This window comes from Corvus kubaryi, unplaced genomic scaffold, assembly GCF_017639235.1.
Source record: "Corvus kubaryi isolate FWS band 111438036 unplaced genomic scaffold, C.kubaryi_AGA036_p1.0 37385, whole genome shotgun sequence".
Taxonomy (NCBI): domain Eukaryota; kingdom Metazoa; phylum Chordata; class Aves; order Passeriformes; family Corvidae; genus Corvus; species Corvus kubaryi.
In genome coordinates, this window is record NW_024581127.1 from 28770741 (window position 1) to 28795445 (window position 24705).

General features: G+C 40.3%; 1 protein-coding gene across 1 annotated transcript; it reads right to left on the reverse strand.

Annotated features, from left to right (window-relative positions):
• Positions 1–806: 806 nt before the first annotated feature.
• Positions 807–14562, reverse strand: HHLA1 (HERV-H LTR-associating 1; the record flags this gene model as incomplete). The annotated part of the gene is made up of 15 exons (XM_042036489.1): positions 807–1087; positions 1312–1394; positions 2044–2200; positions 6306–6380; positions 6618–6689; positions 7202–7399; positions 8471–8563; positions 9333–9419; positions 9528–9584; positions 10145–10228; positions 11549–11632; positions 11714–11797; positions 12263–12343; positions 13398–13457; positions 14355–14562. Coding segments are annotated over 15 exons (1467 nt in total), but the record flags the coding sequence as incomplete, so codon positions are not given.
• Positions 14563–24705: the final 10143 nt, after the last annotated feature.

Genomic DNA, 24705 nt, shown 5'->3' on the forward strand with positions numbered 1-24705 from the left:
AACTTTCAGTACCAGCTGTAATTGGTACTGCTCCAATCTCTCCTGCTCTTTGGCATGACAGAAGTGCTTCTCTCGCGCTATTGAGCATAACAGTGAAATGTATTTTGGAATAGAACTCCTGCATCCCACCTCTCCCTGCGGTCTGCATTGTTTAGAGTGCCACTTTTCTCCTTGGCTTTACCTATGAACACATCTTTCTTCAGTGAAAAATCAATGTGCAGCAGCTACAGTGCAAATAAGCTTCTTATTTAAAAACAATATTAATGGCTTGATGATGTACTCTGGATAGATAGTAGCATGATGTTGCTGCAGCACAGCAAAATACGGAATCATGCAATTGATTTGGTTATTCTTTCATTTTTTTAGAACTGTTTCTCAGTTCACCAGAGTTGCATATAAAGGACTTGAAAGACAGGCTGGAAGGGGCCCTGAGCAACCTGATCTAGTGGGTTGGAAGTAGATTACTTTTAAGGTTCCTTCCAACCCAGACCATTCTATAATTCCATGTTTCTACGAATCCTGGTGAGCTCACACAAATACATCTCAAAGTACAAGAGGTCTGGTCACTTCCTGGCTTGACCCTCTGCACTACATGCATTGCTGAAGTAATGGAAGCTCCTAATTTAGAAGATAATCTGCATGTGTTTAACACCAGAGAATCCTTCTTGTCTTCAGTATGTGAGGTTGCTTTTAAATTATTTTGCATTTGTTAATTTTGATTATGTAATGTCAATAAAACTAATAGAAACTATTTGGATTCACAAGCCAACCATGTAAATATCCATTATAAAATAAGATTTTTAAAAGCCTTTCAATGCTTTTATTGCAGTTACATCACTTGTGTAAAATATATCTGTTTTTACACATTATTTTTACAATGCCTTGGAGGAGGAGACATTTCTAGGTTAACATCTGGTTAATAGCTTGTCTTATTTCAAATATTTGCAAATAACATGTTGCTTTCTGATTTTTACACTGAGAAATCAAAAAGACAACTAAAACTGCCACCAGTCTTCCAACTTGCAGTAAAATTTCTCAGTGCTCTAAACTGATGTACAGATGTTTTTAAGGCATTTTTGCTTTAATGCTGGAAGAACACAAGAAAATATTAGTTAGAAGAGGTTTTATGAGGAAATACTAAAACACGTGAAGGTGAAATAATTTTTTTTTTAATGTCTTAAAAATCATTATCAGATAAAATAGCTATCTGATGAAAGACAGCAAATGCTCTGTGAATATATAAAAAACTTTGTTATATCTTCGTAATAAGGTATGTAGAGATACGGAGATATAAAATGAAAATGTACTTACTGTGGGAGTAAGTAACCCTTTTGACTCTTTCACAGACATAACTTGCATTTTTCACAAACCAGGAATAGTATTCAACACAGTACCTGAAGATGTATTTACAGATAGGAGATGTAGTTAAAGATAAGAGGCTTGTTATCTTTCATGAGGAGAGGGACTTTGGACAAGGGCATGTAGTGATAAGGAGGAATGGCTTTAGGCTGGAAGAGGGCAGGTTTAGATTGAATATTAGGCAGAAATTCTTTACTGCAAGGGTGGTGAGGCCCTGGCACAGGTTGCCCAGAAAAACTGTGGATGCCCCAACCCTGGAAGTGTTCAAGACCCGGTTGGATGGGGCTTGGAGCAACCCAGGATAGTGGGAGATGTCCCTGCCCATGGCAGCAGAGTTGGGGCTAAATGGTCTTTAGATCCCTTCCAACTCAAACCAGTCTATGATTCTATGATAAGCACAGCATATCATGCTGCTGTTACTGAATATGGAAATAAAAAGCTAGATTCCAACCTCAAAGATGTCATTAGATATTTGGAAAAATGCAGGTGGGCTTTTTTCACTTAGCTGGAATACTGAAGCCAGATCAGGTACTGATCTGTGCACTGGGACACATTTGGGTCTCAGCTGGTGGCCACAGACCCTCAAAAATAATCGTTGGCGATTGAAAATTGTTATTTGGGAAAAAATAGCCTGAAGGAGTATTTTAAGTAGACAGAGAAAGAAAAACTAGTGCCAGGTTTTACCTCATGGCTTCCTTTCTGGAGTATCTTCTCTGACCAACACAGAGGCACAGCTGAAAGAACCTACAGAGCTCCATCACACAGGGGTTGATTTTCTGCACTATGAGAGTGACAGGAGGCGAGGTCACACGGGGCTCTCTGAGCACCGCCTGTGGGCACCCTGGGGAAAAAACACAATTCTGACTTGTCCCACTAAAATCCTTTCTATACTTTATCTGGGCTATGAGCTCCAAAGCAATGTCTTCCCTCCACCAACATATAAGGGATATCTCTGCAAATGCCTTCCTGGGGCTTCGAAAAAGAAGAAGGGAAGGGAAGGGGAAAAGAAAAAGAAAAAACGAAAAAGAAAAAGAGAGAAAGAGTGAAAGAGAGAAAGAGAGAAAGAGAGAAAGAGAGAAAGAAAGAAAGAAAGAAAGAGAAAGAAAGAGAAAGAAAAAGAAAAAGAAGAAAAAGAAGAAAAAGAAAAAGAAAAAGAAAAAAAAGAAAAAGAAAAAGAAAAAGAAAAAGAAAAAGAAAAAGAAAAAGAAAAAGAAAAAGGGCAGCAGTGTGATTGCCAACTATTTTTTCCATTTGTGTAACTAGCAGCAGGCTTCGGCCATGTGTGGATGAAGTGCCTTACCTGCAGTAAGGCAGTTTACAATCCCCTTAGACAGAGTAATTGCATTTCCAGGTTCAAATGTCTCATATACTTTATGGCTCTGGGCAATGCTATGTTATGTGATAGCAGAGGTTATGAAGGTTAAATTTGGACTAATTAAGTTCTGTTGAAATAAGCTTGAGTCATCTAGTGCTGACAAGAAGTTTAATATAAAATGGCATTCTTGGGCAGGAGGAAAATCAAGGCTCTGCCAGCCTGAAGGAGATTGCATGAAGTTATTTCTCTCCCAGCAGCACTTGCCCAAGGTGTATGTGAGGAGTAAGGGACAGACACTGGCAGCTCCAAAACTCACAGGCTGCTCTGAAAACCAGTTGTGTATCAAAGCCACTACACAAATATCAGGTGTAATTAGCCAGAGATGGGCAAGAGGGAGCCCCATTTCTCTTCACCTCAGCAATTTCACATAAATGTCATTATGCTTTGTCCACTTAATAGCATTTGACACACCTTGATATTTTCCGACATGGTGTCATTTAAAAATTAATGATTCCTTGCTTGAGTAAACACACTTCATGTTAATAATGAAACATCAAAGCATGGGGCAATGAGGTTTTAATATAAGTTGTCTCTGAAAAGTAACATTAAAGTTGATGAGAAATAATAAAGTTGACGAATAATTAAAACTTGCTGAAGGCCACCCTCCTACAAATTTCAGTCTCTGCCGAAGTGGGTACTGCTATCCTGCCAGCCAGGTGTTAAATGCTTTACTCAAGCTATGTGTTTTGCCAGCAGAATTTCAGTTTTATCTAGCTTCAAATTGAATGATGGCAATTTCAATTTGGAGTCATCAATGTGGGAAAGAGAAGTCAAACAAAAAAAGCTGAAAGCTAAAGAAATTGATTTGGTTTTCATTTCTGACAATCACTTAAATTTAAATTAACATTTTATTTGCATAATACTATATTTGTTTAATGATGAAATTATTTTTCAATTAATTTTCTATTTAATTTTTTTGATTGCATAGTATATTCACATCTTATTGAAATTCAAATTTTCACCCATTCATAGTAATGTTTTATACCTCTTCTGTGATAAATTTCTACTGTGAAATGTATTTTTTGCATTCAGTGCATAAGTTCATACAGCTAATTAAAAATAGGAATTTATTTAACTACTTTCTTTTCTAAGAATGCTCTTTCCTAAGAAATTGAGTTAGTCAAGAGACCAGAAAAGGCAGCAACCACAGCTCCTGTGTAGAGCTTTTCTGCTCTCTGTTTTAAATTGCCATATTATTGTCAGGGGCAGTGAAGTGACCAACTCTTGCAGTAAACAGACAGTTCTTTTATTAACTCAATATCACATCCCTGTGACACTGAGATTAAATTTTTTTGCCGGTGAAAAGCAATGTTACGGTTACTGTGAATGATTCAGACTTAAAATATCCCTCCCTGCATGCTCTAACATGCATATTTACATGTTTTATTAGTTGTCACCCACTTCTGTGATTTAAGGAATGAATTATTGGAATAATGAGCCAGCCCTCAGAACAATGTGGATGCCCTTCCTCACTTTGTGATCCCACTGTTGGATTTATTTCCCCAAATGCCTGGTTCTTAGAATTAGGCAGGCAGCCTGTGCCACCATGGTTTCTCACAGAGAGGCATTTGGTGACTCCAACGTACCCATCTCATTGAAATCCATGTTTCCTAGCCTTTTCAAAACGGGCTGTCCCCAGTCCTAGGTTCTCCAGGGTCTATAGTGTTGCACACCAGAGGACTCTGGTATTTAGAGCTCTTTAAACAGAAGTAAGATGAGAGAAAAACAAATCTGATTTCAGAATTGAATAGCATTATAAGAGTTAAAAAGATTACCATGAAAACCAAAGTTATTTAACTTCCTCTCTCCATGGTTTGAAAAGACTTTTGCAACAAGAACTGCTCCTTGGCTCAACACCAGTGAGCCTTTTCCTTGGAAATGTGTCTCAGTTGACAATTTTTTTTACTGCAGTGTTCTCAAGCCTCCCAAGCAATAGCTTCCTCCCCCTCTTCCCTGACACAGGTTTTCTGCAGGAGTTGTATTTGTATGATCATTTGATGTTGTCAGACTTTGGTTTTCGTGGTCGTCTCTTTAGCTCTGATAGTGCTATTTGATTCTGAAAATAGATGCCCCACTGAGTAATACACTCTCAAATGCTTTCTTTTCTAATAGCATGAGTAAAAAATAAAAGATAAAAAAAAAGACAAGAAGCCCAACATCTGCTGATTGTCAGATCAACCAGAATGGAACTGGAAACTATGAAAACCTGATCTAAATCAGCAAAAGCTACAAGTAACAACACAGGGTCCTGGTCTTGGATTGCTGCAATAGGCAACAAAATGAAAACCAATGGAAAAAACAAATGACACCAAAACTGTGAGATGCTGCTGCTCCCCTACTGTGCATTTATTCCCAGTGACAGAAAAATTGAAGATTTGTGAAAGAACCTTTCTGAATCACATGTGTTTACCCCCAAAAAACACCTTTACAGATAAGTAAAAGAGAAGTAATCAAAATATCATCAGAAATTATGAAATTAGCAGGGAATCCAGACAAAAACTTGGATCTTGAGGCTCCAAGTAATCCCAAAACAAAAACCCAGGGGTTACTTGTGGAGCCAGGGACCTGGCAGCATCACCAATGCTCTGGGTCAGCTCCACCAGCAGAGAAGGACCACAAGGCTGCAGTTTCCTGTTGTGCACAAACCTGCTGGTGATGCTGTTTTCACCTTATGTCTCCTGTTTCAGCAGGCTAACTATCAGCAGTGGTCTTCTCTTCATCAGATTTACTAGGAATTCACATCAAAGACCCACAGTTTCTTTTGACAATACCACTGGTAAAGTTTATTTTTCCACATTTCCTACTAACTCATCACAAACCATGTAATCAGCTTCTCTATTTGCTCTCCTCACCTATGATCCTTCAGAATTTGCAGGATTTATTTGCTCATTCATACTATCAAATTTCCTAGTTTTATTTCCTAGATGTTAAAACAGACCTTTAAAAATATTATTTGCCTAGCATTTTAGTTCCTCAGACTCCTCTGGTTTTATCTATAATATCAAGCCCAAAGGATATTGAAGACCCCTGCAGTTTAGTCTGATATTTTATCTTTGCTCTAACCCAGCATCTAAGCTTCTCTTAGGCAGTCGCCACACAGACACAAGAGCAGTTGAGAACTGAACTTTCATGAAAATCTAGTTGATGATGATCCTTTTTTACCTGAGAAAGTAGTTTGCAGTATTGTAAATTCAGAAAAATTCTGGAGGTTTCATGTGGCATGAGTTGGTTTCATAATTTTATTTATACCAATGAGGAGATTTAAAGCATGGTATTTTCTTTTGGAATTATTTTTAAGAATGAATTCTCCAATAACCAATCAGTGCAAAAATTGACACACAGACTACCTATGTTAATTCTATCACCACAGTATGATCTATGTTTTGAATGTGCAATTGTGTACAATTCACAAACAAATAGGAAGCAGTCCCTTGGACATTTTGGGTGGTTTAGATACAGAAACTATCACAAGCAAATTAACCACGTATGTTTTGTCTGCATGTGAATGTTTCCATCTTGCATTACTTTCAAACATACTGCTATTTTTCCTGCATGAGGTGCATTTACTTACTGGTAGCTGAGTAAAGTTTCAGTGTCACAGCTGGTCTGTAGGAAGGTGGAATAGACAGTACTGAGGAAGGCAAATCTAAGGGGAAGGAGAAGAACAGAACTTGCCTTGACACCTTAAAACAAAAAGGAAGGTTGATTGAAGGAGCAACAGAAAAGAATAAAAAATTAATCCTGAACTCACAGTTCATTAATAAACACTTACATAGACATTGATGTATAAATATGTTCTATCAGTCTATATATTCTATATATTATTTCTATTTCATAAATGTGCCAACTGACACACTTTGTTGTTATCCCAGATCAGTCTTACCTGGCTCTGTTTGCATCACTTTGCTGGCTTCTTGTGGAGACATTGTCTGCATCCAAAGCATGGACACGTCACCTATGAGAACAGAGAGACGCTTCCTGTCATTCATGTGTATTATTTATCTGTCTACTGAGAAGAATTGCTATCTATGAGACAGAGTCCTTCACACAGTACTGCCAGTGGCATATAAAAATGCCAGCATGAAATATGAAGAACAAAAGCTGTACTTGGCTAGATCTTGAAAAGCCTGTGGACTAGGGAAGGGCAGGATTTCAAGAAGGCATGTTTAGGGGACACCAGGAGAAGCATCTCTATATGCTTTCTCACAGGTCTGCTCACCAAACTCGATGCGAAATGAGAGGGAAGGCCCAAGCGGCAGAAGTGTTTGTGGGATGCAAGACCGAGTTTTTCCCTAAAGATAAGAAACTACAGGATGGAGTCTATAGCTGATTTTAACATTTCTGCAATAAGGTAATCAACCAGACTGGGTCTCCCTGAAGGGCCCTCCAACCTCCGCCTCAGAGACACTTGGCCAAACCCCACAGTAGCAGGCTAGGGCAGGTTCCAGTGCTCCTGGCTGTACTCACTGGGGCTGGGCTGCGGGGCCGGCGGCGGGGCTGAGCTCCCCCCAGGGCTCAGAGGGGGTCCGGCCGTGCCCTGGGGCCTGAGAGCATCCACGTGGGGTGATGGAAACCACGATCCTTTGGCTCCAACTGTCTTTGGCCACAGTGGGAACTTCGTGGTGGGGATTTCCTCATCTTTCTGGGCGAGAGGGATCCTGGTAGCTGGAGAAGAAAGAGAGACAGAGAGAGGGCACCAGCGCACTGGGGGTGCTGGTGCCTCCACGGCAGCAGCGAGTGCAACACACTGGGGGAAAATAACATCTAAAATACACCCAGAAAATCCCATCTACTCCTCGAGTGCTTCTCTGGCATTTGAGTGGCCACTTCTCCATTTCATTTTAAATACAAAAACACAGGGAGGGCTAATAATGTCAGAAATTTTAACTGAGAACATTTTAATATGTGAATTTTCATAAACAAAAAGAAGAAACTGAAATGTTCCTGCAGGGTTTTGGTTTTTTCTTCACATAATTTATGTTTAATTTCCTAAACTGCTTCACTACAAAGGAAAGAGAGGAAGCTCTTGTCTCTTTGAAGGTGAGCAGGCAGGTACTGGAGGGCAGATACTGCAGTGTGAGAACTGACACTCGTGGTTAGGAGAGATAACAAAGGTTGGCATGTGGTTAAGGGAATTAAAAAGTTTATAAAAGACAGCAGAGTGACTACAGGAAATGCAGACATTTTGTAGGAGAGGGATGCAGCTGCAATGACAAGGAGGTATGAAATCAAGGTCGGAATTTCATTTGATTTCTATTACAAATGAACAGACACAAAGCTTTGCTTTTTGGCTTCCAAAATGGGGCAGAGAAGCACTTTTCTATCTTGTAGCCCATGGCAAAGTTAAATGTCCTCAAGTTTATGAAATGCTCAAGTACAACTGCATGTCATGTAAAGAAACAGAGAAGAATACAGAAAATAAAATGACCATAGAAAATAAGAGGAAATAGTTTAAATAATCTTATTTTTGGTTTGAAACCAACAACCAGTTTTCCTCTCCTTCTCTGCTTCTTTAGAAATATTATTTTTCTGGTAAAATGGCTTTTTGCAATAGTTTTTCCATCCTCCAGCTCTTCAATGCATTAGTGACATCATCTTCTGCTGTTTCAAAGAAACTTTTATGCTACCCTTTATTTGTAGTTAACATCACAGTTAACTGTGAAGCCAACATACATGATCACTTGTCAAGACATTAATCAAAGGAACACAAATTTAGGTCTGACAATATGTGCTCACATTGAAATGTCCGCACGTGTTCTGCTGATGAATCCAGTGTCTTGTTTGGGTCTTCCTGCAATTTCTCGAAACTTGAGAATACCGAATCTAAGTCTTTGAGGTATGAGAAGACAAGGTTAGAGCGCTCACTATCCACCATATATTGTGTGAGAAAAAGGGAAGAAATCATGTACTGCTACCATAGAAACAGCTGTTGTCTTTTTTAATTAAAGGGGGTTTTGGCCAAGGGTCTTTTTTTTTTTTTTTAAAGGAAACATGCCACAGCTTTCAGCACACACAACTTGTCACTGATTTCAGTCTGCCTACTTTAATCTATCATTGAAAATGAGAAATAGTGATGGGCAGCAGTGAAAGATGAACATCTGAAGTGCAGCTCAACCTGGCAAAGCAGTTTTGGGAGGAGGAGCCATTCAGGACAATGACTGAATGTATTCACCTCCTCTCTGAAGAAAATTCATGTAAAGGTAGGAGGTCATTTGTGCTGAGAGCTATGGCAGGCACCCAGTTAGATTAAGAGTGCTAGAGGCCCTCCCCAGCCCAGTGCTGAATTCTGGAAAACTTTCATCCCAGCAGGTTTTGTTTGTTCATCCACTAGAACACTTTGTAACAAATAATTTGAAAGTTTGTAAATTTACTTACATTTATGATATAATTATTGTATTAAACCTTTACATGATATAAAATACTATTCTATTTTAAATATTATGAAATACGTAATACTATGCAAATATATAAGCAATAATAAAACACAAAATTATATTTAAAGTAGTAGTAATGAGGATGAAATACTCATTGCAAGAGTTACCTGGATGTGATTTTCACTGCTGTTGTTGTTTCCTTTTATTCCCCAGGATGTACTTACCCAGGTCAGATGATGTGTTACTGGAAAATGTGTAATTAATAACAGGAGACTTTTCTAGTATTTCCAAAAAATCAGACAGATTTTTCCCTGCAAATAGAAATGCTTACAAATATCAAGAAAGGCTTGTTCCTAGTATAAATTATCACTGAGGAAAACCAGGGCAATATTTTTGGGTGGAATGATTTTAACTTTTACCTGTCTGCCCTGCCATCACACAGATGTAGATACAATCAGAGTCATTGCTCTGATGCACTGAAAGGCAAACAAACATGAAAGACATCATTGTTACCAGTTTTCCTTCTATGGCATTATCCTAAACAGTTAAAAATGCAAACAAAAAATGGTATGTGTCTACGGCAGCTGAGCAAATATTTGCCTTCTAATTTTCAACAAAAACTTCAAACCACCATCAAACCCAAATGTTAATACTGTCAGTGGAAAAGTTTCTATCTAATTAAAATTCTAAATTACAATTATTTTTATATGGAAAAAAAAATCTTCAGATAGCATAGTCCATAATTATTCTTTGGGAACCACAATTGTCCAAAATATCAGTATTTAATAATAATTCTCAAATCCACCATTTTTTATTAATCATTAATAAAACAGTCAAACAACATAACTGCTCATAGAAACATGTACATCTCTTTATTACACACATACACATTTATACATATCTTGTTCCATGGGTTGCAAGAAAAATGCTGTTGAGCAAGAGCAATAGGCTTTTATCCACATTTTTATGCTTCTTTTCATGCCAGGAGTAAATGAGACAAATAAGAAAATGATAAATGTTTAAAGGATATGCAAACCTGAGAGAATAGAAGTGGATTTGAAAATTTCTGTGAGATAACTGGTGGTGTTTCCAATGATATCAACAAGTAAAGCTGTAAAATCTAGACAACAAATAGAGAAAGTTTGTTATTGAAAACACATATACTACCATCAAAAATTCACTTTCATATGTGATGATATTTTGGATATGTACTCATACATGATAAAGTTTAAAATAATTTAAAGTTTAAAGGGATTTTGATGGAGTGGACTGAAGAAATCACAAGAATAGTCTGCAGAAGTATATTTCAAAGATGATATCTAAAACTACATCAGTTTCTCTAAAAGTAAACTTAAATGGAATTTATCTGTTCAAGAGAACATTTTAAAGTAATGCTCTCCTTATTCTGCTTAAATGTAGAAGGAGATCTAAAGCCTGCAGGCTTTGCCTGCTGTAATTGCCTGTTTGTCATGTAGGGCCTTCCAGGAGGCATCAGATTTTTTCCTTTGGGGTCTGCTTCAGGTGTATTGATGATGTTGTCAGCCCAAAAAGTGGCTGGTGGTGTTGTGGTGGTGCTTCCTAGCAGTGACAGGTTAGTATTCTCACTTAGGGAGTGATGGACCTGAGCCCTGAATTTTTACTGCTTTGGAGAATGCTCCAATCACCAAGATATTCTGGAATTGCAGCAGAAAGATTAAAGTTTCTCTGCTATTCTCCAAGACAGACTGGGTCATTATCCATAAAGGCCTGTGAGATGTGTGGGTCCAGAGAAAGCCATGAAAGCCACTGTGGCTCCTATGGGGTCACCACGTGTGGCATAGAGGGTTTGGAGTCTGGTCTGCAGCTGCTGAGCTACTCTTGATGCCTTACATTAACCAGTCATAGAATCCAGGCACTCAGATGCATCCTGAAATGTTAGCTACTGTGAGATCAGGGGTGAGGATGAGGATTTCAGGCGAAGGGTTTGCCTGACAGTATTTTGTGCTCCATTAAACAGATCCATGTTAGTCCTTGCTTTCCCTTTCTCTTGGGCTCACTGAAGTTGCTGGAGTCTATTGTTGCAGAGAAGCCCCTGCTCCCCTCCTGTGGGTTATTTTAGGACAGCAAAAGTGGCCAGGGTGATGTATCATACATTGCTGGTCATCTCTCCTGTGCTGCAATTTGTATTCCAAGGAGGAAAGAGAGGCCTTTTGTCAGTCAAACCATGCCAGTCACTTGACTGATGGCTCCATCCCAGACTGGCTGGCTGGGTGCAGCCACCTGAGACTGAGGTCACGGAGTCAGAACAGCCACTCATTGTGAGTTATGGCTGTTGACCTCATTGTGGTGGTGGTAGTAATCATAGGGATGAATTCTGCAGAATTCAGGCTACAGCCTTAATCTCCAAAGGAAATAATTCAGCTTAAGCACATGCAATTGCCAACCTCTTTTGTGTACCCACCTGTCAAGCCATTTGTCACATTGTTCAAACAGTAGCAGTAGTGCATAGGGAACTTGCCAGGGTCAATATTTTTTGCATTAGAGACTGGAGGGAGAGACAGAGAAAAAAATCAGTGTCTTGTTGCACAGGCTGTGGGAGAGAAACTGCTCCTGAGCCAACACTCACTGTTATAAATGGTGACTGACACTTTGTGGAAGGCGAACGAGCTGGAAGAGGTGACACTCAGCAAAGAGAAGAGTTTTTTGGTGCCTGCAGAAACACACGTCCATGTTATTAGTGCTTGGAACAAATTGTGAGAACAGTGTGTTTTACTCTGCTCATTTAGTGTCTAAAGGATTCCTGAGGCGCCAGTATGATACAGCTGCCTGACACCCAGTCTGTTCCCATTGTCACTGGAGGAAGGATCATTTGTACTGCTTCTTCCTTTTTATTTTGTTTTTCTTTTAATTGAAACATACACTGGATTATAAAGTGCTTTCTAAAGGCGGCCCACAAGTAATTACATTGTCTCTGTATAAACCCTCACTAATTTCTAAGTTCTCTAAGTTATAATGCAGCCATCTGCATTATAAATGAGTGAAGGTAACATGCTCCTAGAAGCCATTCTGGAGCCAGACAGCCCATGTTTGCAGCTTCTCCTGCTAACACTGTTAGTGTCTTTTCTCCTGCACTGCTGGCCTGGCAGCTGTGACCTGCCCAGCCATGTCCCATTACCTCTGAGAGCAGAGCTCAGCATCCCGTTCACCAGCTCTGTCAGGTTAATAGCAGACAGGTCCAGGGACTTTGCAGGCAGCTCTGAAAGAAAAGGCATGTGTGAGGGCACAAGGAAATAGCTGTTCATCCCCTGCTTAAAAGTGCTAGAAATCTGCCAGAATGGGAAAACCAAAATGAGCAGATTATGTACTAGGACACACCAAAAAAACGCTGACGAGAAAATAAAATTCCAGGACCGTGGAGATGAATCTAGAAAATAGGAAGATATAGCAACAGTGGAATGGTGGGCCTAAATTCAGGTCTGCCAGCTATGCCCTTGACCCTGCCCTTGAGCAGCTGCAGGACCCAGCCAGCCCTGGCATGCTGGTGCCCTCTCCTGCTGGGCAGTGGGTGTTTGCTGCCAACAGAGCAGAAGATCTCTCATACAGGTCACAAAAGGCAGAGAAAGTGCCTAGGAAATGTTCCCTCTTCCCCAAATCTACATGAAAATGCAGACTCTTGTTTTTCGGCTGCATTGATGGATATACTACTTGTTACAACAGAATAATTTTGCTGTAGCCAAATCACACTTTTTATCTTAACATGTTTTATTTCTGTTGATGTTGCTTATTTGTTTTCCCCAAGTCAGAATTTTCAAAGATTTTTTTTGGCTTCCCTCCCACAAAGCCATGCCAAAGCAGATCAGTACAGTGTCTGAGGGAGGAAGGTGTGTGTGAGCATGACAGAGAGAGGAAGAACAGAGCAGGATAGAAAAAGAAGCACAGAAAGCTGAGACAAGAACAAAATCGAATTTGGGGAGAAATGCAATTTTCCAATTACATCACTATTATTTATAACCAATTTGAACCAAGCTGCACCCCAGGTAAAAGCAGCACTTATCCACAACATAGAGGAGAGGAAAGGAAAAACAAAAGGGAATGGAGAGAACGGGAAAAGAGAAGATTAGATTTTGGGAAGGACAGCTGTTAACCTGGCCAGGGACCAGGTTGGGTGGGGTGGCCTTACAGCAGGGGTGGGATGGGGCTCACAGACTCTGCAGGAGCAGGGCCCATCTGCTGCCACCTCCATGCCCAACACAGCACCTCCCACTCCCATTAACACCCGACACTGGGGCTCCTGGTGTGCTGCCTGTTACCTGCAGTAGCCAGCACTGCCACCTGCTTCTCTTTCTTATTTTCTTTTTTTATGCACGAAGCTGAAAAGTGAAGAAAGAGACAGAGAAACAGTTTTCCCTGTTGAGCTTGCCCCTCAATAATCAAAAGAAAAATATAATAGTAAATATTTGTAGAGATCTTCACTAGGTTTGCACACAGCATTTGCTGCAAGATACAGAGTAAAATAAAGCCAAATCCAAACAAATCTTCCCTTCTCTGTGCATGTTTGTTATTCAGAACAGTGATGCAGTTGAGAACTGTCCTCAAGAGCTGTGTTGCAGGAGGAATGGGCTGGAGCTGGGCTCAGGAGATTGGTCTGGTTTTCTGGGATTCACTCAGTGACCAGCTGAGTGCAGAGCAGTGATTTAGAGATTGCAGAATAAGTTGAAGATATGTGTTTGGGATTTAGGTTTCCTATTCCACCAGAGGAGAGCTGAGTGCCTCCAAAGAGTAATCCTAAAGGCTCTCCAAATGAGTCAGTGCTAGAAAATGTTAATCTCCCATGTTCCTATGAAGCTTCAACTTCTCAGCCCATCCAAGCTCCCCTTTGTATATGTTTATAAAGGAGAAATACCCAATAGAAAATGTATAACAGGGCTTATAAATTGTGATGCAGTGTTAATCAGCTGTATTAACAACCCTCAATTAGTCAGAGCTAAATTTGGACTGATAATCTAGGTGGTAGGAGCTCTTCTAACCCTTCTCTCTCTTTCCTTGTAAACCTTTCTGATTTCAGATTTTTGGCATGGGATCCAGGAATAGACATCACCTGGTCTGCCCTGCTGAATGGCATCAGACCTGTAGCTCCAGCCCATGAATCTTGCCTACACAGGGTGAAAGAACCAAGCCTGCCACAGATGTGGGAATGGGGCTATGGGAGCAATTGGGAAAGAGGCACCTGGGTTATTCCCTGGGGAGCACCAAATCATTGTCCTTACCTGTGCTGAAAACCAGAAAGAGACATAGAAATCCCAGGCTCATCTTTGCTGCCACATGCCAGCAGAACCCCTGCATTATGGATGCTGACTTCCAACAGGTTTGGCTGGTCCAGGAGAGAGAAATTCTCTTTTCGTGGTGGTCAAGTTTGTAGCATTGAGTGATTTTTTCCAGCCCTTGTCCCAGAATGATTTGACCACAGGAGAAATATCAGATCTCTGTGATGCAGAGAAAGATTGATGATGGAAACAGAAGAAACAGAAATCCCACAATCAGTACTTTCTTTTGCCTGTGGGCGCCATGAGTTTAGCACGTAACTCTTGATTCCTGAGTCCTACCTAAGTGGCTTTGCTGGGGACTTGGTAAGGTTGTCAGCACAACCCTCTTCTCTGGCAGGATGACCGGTGCCTAAAAGGCACCTGACACATCAAGTGCCTAAAGCCTTTCTGTTAAAACAAGATAAAATTTGCTTATGTTTAATTTCTAACCAGAAATGTCAACTGAGGTTCTTTTCCACAGGAATGCTGCTTGTCTGATCATTCCTGGTCTTGGATTTCTGTAGTTACTATCACCAGGTTGTGTCCTGTGCTGCCTTGCCTACCTGCTTGGGAAGGATTAGCAGTGGTCTGCCTTTCAGACCATGAGCTGCTTTCCAGGTTTCAAAGATTTAATTAGAGGTAGTTAGGGAGGAAAAAAAAAGTTTCTTTTCATGTTTCCCCTGTTTTTGTAATATCAGAGCATGCCAAATAACTCAGCAGCTGTCAGAAAATTAGGAATGATACAAAAATCAGAAAAAAAAAAAGAATTCCAAAAATTTTTAATATCCTCTTGGAGTAGCTAATCTTTCAATATGCAGCAAATCATTATCTTGAAGATAATACTATTTGATTAGAAAATTAGTATGATCATAATTAAACCATTTTTCATATTAAAGTCTCTAGAGAAATAACACATTCAGAAGACAGTTTATTTGTATTTAGTGGCTCTAAAGAGATTCTTCTTTGGGATGAAACACTAAGTATTTCTGTGTTTGAAATGTCTGTGTTAGCTGGTCAGATGAGTCAAAAATATGTAAGCGCCAGCTCTGCTAATTCAAACAAAGGTCTGGGATCTTCCAAGAAGTTCATCCTACCTATCCAGTCCATCTGCCCAATTCTTTTTACTGAGCCCTAAGCCTGGACTCATCCACTGTTTCTGCACAGCATGTGCAGAAGAACAGAACTGAGGCAGAAAGTGTTGGACAAATCTCATCCCCAGACTTCATATTCCATCACCTTTCTATGGAGTAATTATGCATGGACATACTCCAGTATCCCATGAACAAGTCTAGCACCAAAAATCCTAAACCTGGCTTTTCTTGCAACAATATTTGGATCTGGCAAACTGCTAGGCTACAGACCGTGAAAGTATTGCTGTCATGAAAACCACAGGGCGTGACTCCCCGGCAAGGCTATCCCCACTTCCACTCTCTGGTGTTACGAAGCTTGCTGGGATTTGTAACAGCTTTTTTTCATGAATCTGTGGACTCTGTAATTAGAGAAGACCAGTGTGTTAGTTCAAGCCTGCTCACAGGCTGATGTGATGGAAGCAGTGGAGGTGTAGTCTGCATGGAGATAGGTATAAAACCGATCCACGTCTCTGGATTCTGCTCATTTTTCTGTCGTCCTCTGCTTTGGTTCAATGAAATAGAGAGGAGTTGGTGAAAGGTGTTCCTCAGTGGAGCTGAGTATGAGGAACTGGTGCTTTGCAAAGGTGTAGGGAGGTGGCTGTTGGGGAGAGCAGGCTTTGGGAGGTGTAGAGTTAGGTGATCGTTTAAAGTAAGGTTTGTAACTACATGTGTTTTGGAGCAGGTGGTCTGTGGTGGCTGGTGCATCTAGACAATTAAGTGTGCTATTAAAGGGGAACTATTGGGTTGTGTTTTCGTTTGAGGTGAGAAGTGGGGTGATTTGCTGCTTTTTTAACAGAACATTATGAATTTTGATTGTACTATGAGAAGTGAGTTTTGTGTTAGCTCTGCAAAATCTGCATTAGGATGAGTCGTGCCTTGTGATGATGGTTCAGTGTTTATGGGCCACAGAACCTCTGAGCACGTTCCCCATGACCTATTCCATGCACACAGGAGTGACCAGGCGGCACAGTCAGTGCTGTCCCTGTGCACACCAATACAAGGGACATCAGCAGGGAACATGGAAAACAAGTGCTGCCACTGAGCTGTCCCTGAGGTGCAAGGCTGGTCAGCTGGAGGGTCTCTGCAGCCCTGACTGGTGAAAGACCCTGCACCCCTGCACTTCACAGGAATTTTGGCTGCACGGCAGGTGAAAGACCCAGACCTAGGAGGTGGGAGAAGAAGGCATCCCCTGCCCTATTTTCAGTCTGTCCATACAGATGGATGGCCAGTTTCCAGGACTTCATTTTCCAGGACCTGCTTTGAGGAAGGTGGGCTCTCCTGGGTCACCAGTGAATCACACTAACACTGAAATACTTGGTAAGAGCATTTCAGAGGCTGATGTGAAAGCACAACTGTTTTACAAAGGTTCATAAGTAAAAGGGTACATAGCAGGCGATTTCCTATCAGAGTTTTAATTTAGTACTGATTTATTTAAACTGGCCTAGAGCTGTTCGTGGCAGCAGGACAGGGAAAAATCGTTTGACAGAGAACTTGGGGTAGCAAGTAAGAGCAGGGTCTAGAGAGAGCACATTCCTAAAAGACAGAGAAGAAGCAAGAGGACTGACACATGAAGGGACTGTCTATTCTAGGAGAGAGAGAAAAGCTGTAAAAGTACAAACAAAATAGAGCAAGATACAAAGTTGTGCTTGGAAGCATTCCCTGCACACTGCGTGATGCTTTCTCTCTCACCTGAATTGTCACTTCCCTGCTGTCCTCCCGACTGAGCTGCTCCTCTGTGCTAATCAACACAATTTTCTCCACACACAGCACTGATTTCCAGCAAGAATTCAGAGAAGGCATTAACCTGGCCTCATCACACTACAGACTCAACTAAGCAAAATCTAACGATAGGGACAACAGGTAAACATAACCTGGAAGGATGGATCACAGTAAGACAAATCCTGTTCTACTTCTAGCAAAAAAAAATGAATATTGTTGGTATAAAAAGATGGAGAATCCTCCATTGGTGGAGTTCATGTTTTTCCTGAATGCCGGATTTAGCACTGGTGTGTTCCCTGACCAGCACAAGATACTTGAAAAGAAATTACAGATAAATCTTAATACTAGGGATATCACTCCACAATGGACTACCTTTGCTCCTCATTTGGCAGAGACATTGATTTAAATTTGAAGCATTAGCTTTTAGCTGCTTCCCAAAATCTTTTTCTGGCATTAACTCTCTGAAATTTATGCTATCCAAATAAATTTCAAAACCATGTGTGACAAATATTGCTAGAACTGCTGCCTGAAATACCTTATCTCTCAGCAATGTGAATATTGGTAATATTAACTCTTGCAATACACATCACATTTGCGTTACTCTGGTTATCCGAAATCCAATTTTTATTTATCAGGGACAAGTCTTTATTACTTTGTAACTGTATCTCTCTTGAAGTGACACCACTGCGATGACTGAAATACATGTCCAGATTGCAAATATGAAACCCGCATTGTCCTCCAGATCAAAATCATCGTTTCCATTTCAGACTGAGCTGAGATTCACAGGCACTGAAGGCGCCAGTGCCTCACAGCCCTGAGCAGGCAGAAAAATCCCATAAACTGACTCAGAGAAGGTTTGCCTTCTGATAAAGGCTGAAGCTCAAGCCTTTGGTAATAAATTCTCCTTCAACTTTACTGGATGTTATAATCCTCCTCTGCTATTTTAAGCTGAATGATATTAGTAGAATCCGTTTTATTTAGAACTGTTGATCCAGAGTTCCCTGAATTGCTAAATTGGAGATTTTAATCCAGTTCAGATTATCTTTATACATGCATGAAGACTTCTTATTAAATCCCTCTCTGTTACTCTGGGTTAACAGCAATCTGAAACCAATGTGTTTATTAGCTATGCTTCAGGAGAACTCATTTTAATGTGGCAGGTAACCATGAAGTTTGAATTGTTTTCATTTTTCCTGTACAAATGTAGTGCACTCCAGCAGTTTCCTCGTGTCTTCACGCTTAACAGAGTGGAACAGAAATTAAGAGAACAAAGAAATAAGAGAGGAAAGTCCTTGAGTATGAATTTCCTTACCTTCATTCAGTTGCAACATCTAAAGGTCGTCTCTCATTTTAAGCACACCATCATCCACCAAGTCTGAAGAAATATTTCAAGTTAATGTGAAAACCTGACTGCGTTACAACAGCATGCTTCATTGCAATGAAACAATTACTTCTTAAGTTCAGATTTTTTTGTGTGAAAATGCAGTAAAATTAAATAAGTATACATTTAATAAAAATACATTTAATTTGCTACATTTCCACTGAGCATTAATAGTACAGCTGAAATGGTTTCCTCCAAGTACAAGCGAAACCACCAAGATCTGGAATAGTTAATATCAACTTACCTGATTTCTCTTGATAAAGATTATTATCTTCAGAGCCTATATTAAACTGGAGGTTATAGCCAGGTCTTAATAAACACTTTGTGAAAAACTTTGAGTAGATAGGCTTGATAATCTTTCCTTAAAATACTGTGCAAATTGTTATCCTAATCCCTGAAGGACTAACTAGAGGTAACACAATCGTAAGCACACAGTGCCTGTTGAATCCCTCATGGAAAGGCTCTGTGGCAGGTCAGGTGGGGATTGGAAGCTCCTTTTGGCAGTAGAATTGAATTGTGGAGGATTTTTTTTTCCTTTTAAAGGAACAGCTCAGCTTACTGCTATTAGACCAATGCCACCTTTGATGGTGAGAAGTAGACAAGAGTGAGCCCCTTTGGTAAAGCTTCAGCCATCCTTAAGTTCAAACAAGGGACATTGTCAAGAGGGTAGAGATGAAGCCTGAACTATATCTTAAGTGTGGAACCTCAAAAGGAATAAAATGGCAGTCAAACCAGGAAAAATTGCCTGAAATCACGGTGAGGTGGTGAGGAAGGGAGAGAGATCTGGTAAGAGCAATGACATAAGGCAGTTTCAGTGATGCTGAGTGGTGTATAGTAGTATCCAAGAAATGATCACTGTTGGAAACAGTGGGCCAAATTCTGCTCCCATTTACTCTGGTGGACTGGAAATGATTCCTCTGAAATCAGTGAGTTTAGGTGCAGCACATTTAAAAGCCAATGATCATCCATTCAGTAATTTTACCACAATCCACTGAACATTTCAACTCATGAAATCACTCAAAACCTTATAGCAATTAATAAAGGAAAGTTAAATGGATTCATAGTTGGTTTATGAAATAAAAAGTGCTTCAGTGACCATGTTAAGTGTGTGGATGGGCTATGTCTGTCTGTCCAACACTCCTGCCTTCTCCAAGAATTTCAGGATCTGTGAGGAAACTGAAGCCCCGTTTAACAGAGTCGTAGCTGGTAAATAAGATGCCCACACATCTGTGCACATGCATGCACAATCTTACCTTTGTTTTCTTTTATTCTGCCTTTCACAAAAAAACATGCAGTGGGGTGTCTCTGCATTTAATATTATTTAATTCTATATGGAATTTACTTGTGTGAAAAAAAGAAAATTTTCATGACTCGTGACTGAATGCTGCAGCTTGAGGAATATGGAAACATCTTTTCTTTGACAAGACTTACTTTTACTGACTTAATTATCAGTTGCTCAATATCACATCAAGAAGGCTGGGATGAAAGTCCTCTCTGTAACAGCTGACAAAACCAGGTATAGCCAGGAAAATATGTGTGCTGGGATCACTTCCAGCCGTTTGATGTTTGCCTATGAGGATAATTAGACTTTCAGCAGGTTTTGCCTCATGTTGTGTTTTACCCTGGGACTCTGTAATTTTAACTTTCCTCAGCTGCTGAGCAACGCTCAGGTGACCCGGGAGGGGGCTTTTGTTCAGCCCCAACTTTGACTCTTGGGGACAATGCTGTGTTCTCACTCAGAACACCCCTCTGAGCAAGTAGCTTTCTCAGGAGTATAGTCTTTACATGCCTCCTTTTTCCAGCATCCCTTTGTGTGGCAGCACTGTGTCCATAACTACCATCCCAAAATCCAGAACAGGAAAAGAAGACATTTTTAATGTCTCTTAGTAACACAGTATAGGCACATAATTAATATAAATTATCCAGTAAATGCTTTCATTTGCTGAAGGTTGCATAGGGTAAGGCCCCACTAATGCAATTTGAAGAAACACCAATTGAAGGAAATGCCTGTAATTTATCTGTAAGAGAGAGGACAGTGTGATGTGACATTCTGGTAAGGAGGGAGAAAATGAAGTCTGGCTGTTGGAGCTCTATGTCTCTGTGCGCTGAGAGCACAGAGTGAGAGCAATGCACTACTTCTTCCTTCTGGCTTTTTCTTAGACCTTTAGATGTGATCAAAAGCACACATTTCTCTATAGCAATTGCAGTGTGTGTGAGTGACTGCAAGAGCTCCAGCCATACATCCCTGTGTCTTCAGCCAGTGGCACCAACCCACTTCCCCTCCCATCTGCTCTGTCCTGGTGTGACAGTGCCCTCAGGGACACCCTCTGCCCTGCCTGGGCTATGAATCATCTCTGCCCTAAAAGATGACCTGTGGCACCTGGAGCACTGTAGTACCTAAAGCACCTTGAAAACCTGTCTGATTTGCCTACCTGGAAAACACATATCCAGCTGTGCCTCTGTCTCATCAGATACTGCCGTGCAAGAGAGAAGGAAATGCCACTTTTAAATAGAGAACAAAGAAGCAAACTTAACACAAGTTTACTCCAGAGCATTGAAGCTTTATTTTCAGTTACACTTCATTTTACTGTGGCAAATGTTTCCATGAAAGCATCTTTGAGTGATTGATAATAAACTTTGTTTAGAAATGTATCAATTGTGTAAATTCCATTTGTTCTGAAAAAGCCTGATTGCACTTCAACAGTTTTCTGTTAGTCCCCTACCATTACAGTTTTACAAGATATTTAGCTTATTTTATTAAGAAATGTACTAGCTCTATCAAGTTTACTTTCACCTGGATTTAATTTCAGATTTTACCAGTATCCTTCTATTTTATTTATTTTTGCACAAGTTCTATTAAGGACAACTCTCTAAATGTAATACTGTTTCTTTGTCAATTCTTTTTCAGAAGAGTAACATTTCCTCTCCTAAAAGAAAAACTATATACAGAACCACAGAATTATTAATTCTGGAAAAGAACTTTAATCATGGAGTTCAACCATTAACCCAGCACTGCCAAGTTCACCACTAAACCACATCCCCAAGTGCCACACCTGGACATTCTTTACATACCTCTAGGTAGGGTGATTCCACCACTTCCCTGGACAGCCTGTTCCAGTGCTTGACAACCCTTCCATTGAAGAAGTTATTCCAAATATCCAATCTAAACCTCCCCTGGCACAACTCGAGGCTATTTCCTCTCTTCCTGTTTCTTGTTACCTGGGAGAAGAGACTGACCCCCACCTGGCTACAGCTTCCTTTCAGGGAGTTGTAGAGAGCAATAAGGTCATTCCTGAGCCTCCTTTTCTCCAGGCTAAACATCCCCAACTCCCTCAGCTGCTCCTCATCAAACCCTTCCCCAGGTCCATTGCCCTTCTCTGGACACTCTCCAGCCCCTCAATGCTTTTCTTGCAGTGAGGGGCCCAAAACTGAACACAGGATTCGAGGTGGGGCCTCACCAGTGCTGAGTACAGGGGCAGAGTCAGTGTCCTGGCCCTGCTGGCCACACTACTGCTGATACAGACCCAGTGCCATTGACCTTCTTGCCTACCTGGGCACACACTGGCTCAGGTTCAGCTGCTGTCAACCAGCACCCCCAGGGCCTTTTCCTCTGGGCAGATATCCAACCACTCTGCTCCCAACCTGGAGCACTGCAGGGGGTTGTTTTGACCCAAGTGTAGGACCAAGCACTTTGCTTTGTTGTACCCCAAATATACAGTTATATATATAAACATGTATTTATTCCCATTCATAGAACTTCTTTCCCATTTCAGAAAATGTATTTAGAACTGAAAATAGTTCCTGCAATTTAAATAAATTTTTCTTTAATTTTTCTTATTAACATTTTGTTAAGATTGGTACTAACACCACAGAACATCCTGAACAGAATGAGCATTAAAATCTACACACTGTTTTCAGTAAGAATGTTTTGTATATTTATTAGTCTAAAGTAGGGAACACTTTCTTTTGAAGTGTCTGATATTGTGAAATTTTTTTTGGATTCAAGCATGCTCTTGAGGGAGAAAAAGGAGAGAAACTGGGAAAAATGAGCCATGGAGATTGTGAAAATGGGTAGTGGCGAGAGGCCAATAGAAAACCTAGTGTGTGAGTTACAATACATGAGATTTTCACACAATACTATGCACCTCTCCTTGGGGGCTTCCAAAGATGTTAGTTTGTGATGAAGCACTTGGCATTCATAGATATAAATCTTCATAAAGTTTTGATTAGATACAGAGAAGTTGCAACAGCCCAGAACTTAGAAAACTATTAAAGAAATTATCAAGTGATTTTATTTCTGATAGGATACCTGTCAGACACATAACTGATCCCATCAAGTCTGCCAAAACATTCATGGCACATATTACACCTTTTTTCGTGATCCCTGGTTTGTATTCTGCTGTCCATCTGCATCTGACACAAAGAAACAGGAGAAAAACTGTGGTGCTATCCCAAACCCATTGGGCTACCAGTCATTATCTTGGAGGGCAATTTCTTTAAATAATGGCTAGCTCTCCTGCTGCTCTCTGCCACGGGGCTTGGATTTCCTGATTCCATCCCTTCTCTGTGATTCAAGAGGATGCTCTATGTTTATCAAGCAACCATTTTACCCTGGCAAGTCTTAAAAATCAAAGTATCCTGCAAAGAAAGAAGCAGAAGGATACACTGAGAAAGTTCCACTCCTGACACTGTTGCTTGAGCCATACTGGTTTCAATTTTTACCCTTTCTAAACTGCTGAGCCAGTCTTATTCTGCTTAGGTGGGGGACATTGTATAGGATCCCAGGCATCCCATATAGACATAAACACAGGCTGCAGGAGGGAAAACCTCCCTGGATATAAGCAGGGCTTTGTCTGAGAATAGGTACCACATCTTGTTCCCATTTTAGAGTCCATTCCTTAAAAGATCAGACCCAGTGCCTTACTGAAATCCAGCAATTTGTCAGGCTCTGGTGTTTGGGTGACACCAAGGGGAAATTTTAATGCAACAGCTTTCAGTGCAGGTCAACAAAAACTGAGTGGTTCACTCATTCTGCCTGTGACATACTCAGGTAAATGTCATTGCTGTGCCTGGCAGCTGCACGGTTCAGTTCAAGCCCTTCAGTTCAAGCTGGGACATTCACTGCTAAAGCAGCAATGATAACATGGCATAACATTATCTATAAAAGTGAAGACACTTGAAAAAACCCTGAACCCCAAAAGGTTCAGAATTCTACACTCTGGTGCATTAGCTTTAAAAAACACAAACTGTCAATCTTTGGAAAAAATAGATAGAACTGGGCTGTAAGAGCCTGGCAACCACCTTATTTCTTATTTAGTTATTATTTTTATTTAAATAGAATAATTTAAAACAGACTCAAAAGCACTACAATTTAATATTGCAGTTCTAAAGGATCTTTTAATTATTCTCACTTTACAGTGATTTAGAAGTGGGATAAGACATGGCATAAATGTTGAATATTTTACCTACCACAAAAAATTAAAAAACCTTTTGTTAGTTTCTATTTCAAGTGCTCAGCAGAGCTGATTCCTTGGTGACAACCATGAAACTGAAGCCACAGAGAATGCCTTAAAAATACCTCTCTTTGCCCAGATAAATTTTTGGGAAGAGGTGATGTTTCATTTCTCTTCCTGTCTCATTCAGACACAGGACCTCACAGAAGTGCACCAGCAGAACCAGGGGTAGAATTCAAGCAAATTCCCTGCAGGGGATATTCTGATCATGCTTGTGCCATTACTGTGTTCTCTGTATATTTTGTTTGCAATTTCATAATATTTTAGCACATTAATGTCTCCAATATGAATGTATTTTTCCCCACTTTTTGTTTTTCCCCACATGTATGCTCAAAGCCATATAATTTACATGGCCACTAAATCAAAAGATGTCACAAATAATGGGATCATTGTGTATTGACAGAGCTGGCTGTGGAAGCCAGAGAAAACCTACTTGTAGCTGGTTTAGTCCTGCCTAGATGAAGTCAAAAGGGTGTTTGCCAATGTCTCTGCTGGGGGTACATTTGACGATGTGTTCTTTGAATATATGTGAAGGTATCACAACTTAAATGAAAATAAATTCATCCACATCA